At 61.2% G+C, this 4072-nt stretch overlaps 2 protein-coding genes across 2 annotated transcripts in view; both read left to right on the plus strand.

The window, feature by feature from the left end:
- The window catches only part of SDRG_00895 (hypothetical protein), a gene marked incomplete at both ends in the record, with an annotated part of 3921 nt that extends 3814 nt beyond the window's left edge, over window positions 1–107 (plus strand). Inside the window, one exon of the mRNA XM_008606399.1 lies at window positions 102–107. Within this exon, the coding sequence (XP_008604621.1) occupies window positions 102–107 (6 nt within the window). The remainder of the gene's footprint in view (window positions 1–101) is intronic.
- An 804-nt stretch (window positions 108–911) lies between these two features.
- Window positions 912–4072, plus strand: part of SDRG_00896 (hypothetical protein) — a gene marked incomplete at both ends in the record, with an annotated part of 5238 nt that continues 2077 nt past the window's right edge. Inside the window, one exon of the mRNA XM_008606400.1 lies at window positions 912–4062. Within this exon, the coding sequence (XP_008604622.1) occupies window positions 912–4062 (3151 nt within the window). The remainder of the gene's footprint in view (window positions 4063–4072) is intronic.

The raw sequence follows: 4072 nt of genomic DNA on the forward strand, positions 1-4072 counted from the left end.
ACCAACCTCGTCGACCACTGGCGCGACGGCGACGAGTAGATGACGTATGACGTAGCTGCGATCTAAAACCAACAAGACTCCTCAACTCAAACTGTCACTAGCAGTAGAAGAGAAATAGTGCACAGGATTCCTACTGTTTGTACTTGCTTTGGCCACAATAGATGGAAAATGGAGCACGATCGTTTGATTCAGAGCACATAACGTCATCGGCTACTACACTGTACCACATCCAGCGTACCGAACACTGTATGACATACTGAATGTGCATGCTCAGACTCAGTTTCGGTCACTTTTCCTGTCTTGCGCCGTGGGACGGGCGGCTCGGTGCTTCAAGCAAACGTTGGACCGATCTGGAGTTCAATCTCAACTGACAATGCCAACCGTCTGCGATACACAACTGCTATGGCGCCGACCCCACAGACCGCGATAGCCATCGCGAGGGCTCCTCTGCCTTTACCTGGTACTGTATGTATCGACTGCCATTGGGGCTCGGCTCGGGGCTCGGCTCGAGCGCCATCGCCGAATAAACACGGCATTGGCAACGCGGTGATTTACCAGATGGGTGCGTGATCGGGAGTCCCTTCCGGCTCGATGGGGGACACCGAGAGTGGCAACAAAGTTTGGTCCCTTGCCAACGTCTCAGCAGCAGCTACCGCTGCCGACCTCACGGCTTCTCACTGACGTTTGCCCGTGCCGGCTTCGGCGAGACGCCTCCCATTTCTGGCCCCTCGCAGCTTCGAAGTTGCTTCGAACGGTAGCAAGTGCAGACTCGGAGCCAATCAGAGCGCGTCGAAGTTTTTCGAACCGCCAATCAGATCGGTTTGCAGCCTTCATATATCACGGAGGTTCCACCGAATTCGCGAGCGAACGAGTGTGTTGGGACCACTGGTTTCACTCTGGCATTTGCAGCCATGGCGCCGACCACCAAGCTCGAGCGCGTCCCGCTGCTCGTCAAGAACGATGGCTTTGGCGACACGTGCCCGGAAGAGATGGGCGGCTGCGTCTCGTCCGTCTTCTTCTCATGGCTCACGCCGCTCCTCGACCTCGGCAACCAGCGGCCGCTCGAATTTGGCGACCTCTACCAGCTCAACCCGAGCGACCGCGCACTACGCATCTCGGCGACCTTTCAGCGCTACTGGGATGCGGAGCTCGCCAAGCCCAACCCGCGGCTCTGGTGGGCGCTCTCCAAGGCCTTTGGGGCGCCCTTCCTCGTCGCCGGTATCCTCAAGCTCATCCACGACTCACTGCAGTTTGTCGGACCGCTCGTGATCAAGCTCATCATCGAGTTCCTCTCGAACCCGGACGCGGACGTCAACGAAGGCCTCGTGTACGCGGCCATCATCTTCGTCTCGGGCGTCGGTCAGTCGTTCGCGTTGCGCCAGTATTTCTTTTACTGCTTTGAGACCGGTCTGCGCCTTCGGTCGGCGATCGTGACCGCCGTGTACCACAAGTCGCTCGTGCTCTCGGCGTCAGCGAAAGGCGCGCGGTCGACGGGTGAAATCACGAACCTCATGAGCATTGACGCGCAGCGCCTCCAGGAGATCACCAACTACCTGCACGCGATCTGGTACGCGCTCTTCCAGATCGTCGTGTCGTCGTACCTTCTGTACCTCCAACTCGGCGTTGCGTTCCTTGCGGGCGTTGCCGTGATGCTGCTCATCATTCCCACGACGGCCGCCATCTCGACCATGATGCGGTCGCTCCAGCAGCGCCTCATGAAGGTCAAGGACGAACGCGTCAAGGTCGTCTACGAAGTGCTCTCGGGCATCAAGGTCATCAAGCTCCAGGCCTGGGAAAACAGCTTTACGTCGCGCGTCATGGAGTTCCGCACGAACGAGCTCGACCGCCTGCGCACGTACATCTATGCCCGGTCCTTCTCGAGCGTTGTCTTCAACGGCGTGCCGTCGCTCGTGACCGTCGCGTCCTTTGCCGCGTACATTTACCTCGGCAACACGCTGGACGTGGGCACAGCACTCACGTCGCTCGCGCTCTTCAACATTCTGCGCTTCCCGCTCTTCATGCTGCCGAACGTCATCAACTCACTCGTGGAAGCCCAAGTGTCGTTCACGCGCCTCACCGAGTTTTTCCTTTTGGAGGAGCGGTCGCCCGTGACGGCCGGCCACCTCTCGGACGTGGGCATTGCGATCTCCAAGGCCGACTTTACCTACGCGGCCACGCCGACGACGGCCCAAGAGACGGCCGACGCCGAGGTTAACGGTCCGATTCTGCGCAACGTCTCGCTCAACTTTGGCAGCAACCACCTCGTGGCGGTCGTCGGGTCGGTGGGCTCTGGCAAGTCGACGCTCCTCAGCGGTGTCCTCGGCGACGCGACCTGCTCGAGCGGCTCGGTGCACCTCAAGGGCTCGATCGCGTACGTGAGCCAGCAGCCGTTCATCCAGAACGCCACGCTCCGCGACAACATCACGTTTGGCCTTCCGTTCGACCACGCCAAGTACCAGAACGCGATTCGCGTCAGCTCGCTCGCCGCCGACCTCAAGATTCTTCCGGGCGGCGACCTCACCGAGATTGGCGAGAAGGGCATCAACCTCAGCGGCGGCCAGCGCACGCGTGTCGCGAGCGCCCGCGCCGTGTACCAAGACGCCGACATTTACCTCTTGGACGACCCGTTGGCAGCTGTCGACAGCCACGTGGGGTCGGACATCTTCAAGCAATGCATCCAGACGGCGCTCAAGGGCAAGTTGGTGGTGCTGGTGACGAACGGTCTTCAGTTTTTGAAGGACTGCGACGCCGTCGTGGTCCTTGCCGACGGCAAGGTCGCCGAGCACGGCACGTTTGCCGACCTTGTCGCGCTCGAGAACGGGGTGCTGGCGACACTCATGCAGAGCGTCCAGCAGGCGCCGGCCGAAGAAGTGTACGACGCGGCGACGACGCCCGAGACCGAGGTCGTCGACGACGTGGACGGCGCGATCGCAGTCGACGTTGAGAAGCGCCGGCGGACGTCGTCGGCGCGCAGCGACATTGAGAACGACCGCGGCGCCGAAGGCAACTTGATTGTCGACGAGGACCGCGCGACGGGCGACGTGCCGTGGGCGACGTACAAGGTGTGGATCCGCGCGTGCGGCGGCTTTGGCGTGGCGTTCTGGGTCGTCTTTTTCTACATTCTCTCGCAAGTCGTCAACATTGGCTCGACGTTCTGGCTCTCGTACTGGTCGGAGCAGGCCGGGTCGTCTCAGTCGGACCAGCTCTACTACTTTTGGATCTTTACGGCCATGAACGCCGGCTACACGCTCACGTTGTACGTGCGCATCATGGCGCTCTACCTCGCCGGTCTCCGCGGCTCGAAGCTGCTCTTCAACCAGCTGCTCGCCCAAGTGCTGCGCGCGCCCATGTCGTTTTTCGATACGACGCCGCTCGGCCGCATCGTCAACCGCCTCTCCAAGGACGTCTACGCGATCGACGAGTCGATTCCGGCCAACTGGGGCATGCTCTTTGGCACGCTCTTCTCGGTCATCTCGACGCTCGCGACCATCGTGTACGTGACGCCGTACTTCTCCGTTGTGCTACTCCCGCTCGGCTACATGTACTACCGGTCGCAGCGCTTCTTTGTCAAGACATCGCGCGAACTTCAGCGCCTCGACTCGATCTCGCGGTCGCCCATCTACGCGCTCTTGACCGAGACGCTCGAGGGCATTGCGACCATCCGGGCGTTTGGCGCCGAGACGCAGTTTGCGGCGCGGAACGAAGAGCTCCTCGACCGCAACCAGCGCGCGTACTTCCTGAACTTCTCGGCCAACTGCTGGCTCGCGCTCCGCCTCGAGTTTGCGGGCACGGTCGTCGCCACGGCCGCGGCCTTGTTTGCAGTCTTTGGCCACGAAGCCGACAACAGCGTGGCCTTTGCGGGCCTCGCGGGCGTCTCGCTCTCGTACGCCTTCTCAGTAACCCAGTCGCTCAACTGGTCGGTGCGCATGCTCTCGACCATCCAGACGCAAATGGTGTCTGTCGAGCGTGTTCACAGCTATTGCATCATGGACACGGAAGCCGACCTCTACGCGCCGCAGCAGGTCCAAGCGCAGCTCCAAGCCCAAGGCTGGCCCACCCAAGGTCAAGTCAC

This window comes from Saprolegnia diclina (genome assembly GCF_000281045.1).
Source record: "Saprolegnia diclina VS20 unplaced genomic scaffold supercont1.2, whole genome shotgun sequence".
NCBI classification, from domain to species: Eukaryota; Oomycota; class Saprolegniomycetes; order Saprolegniales; family Saprolegniaceae; genus Saprolegnia; species Saprolegnia diclina.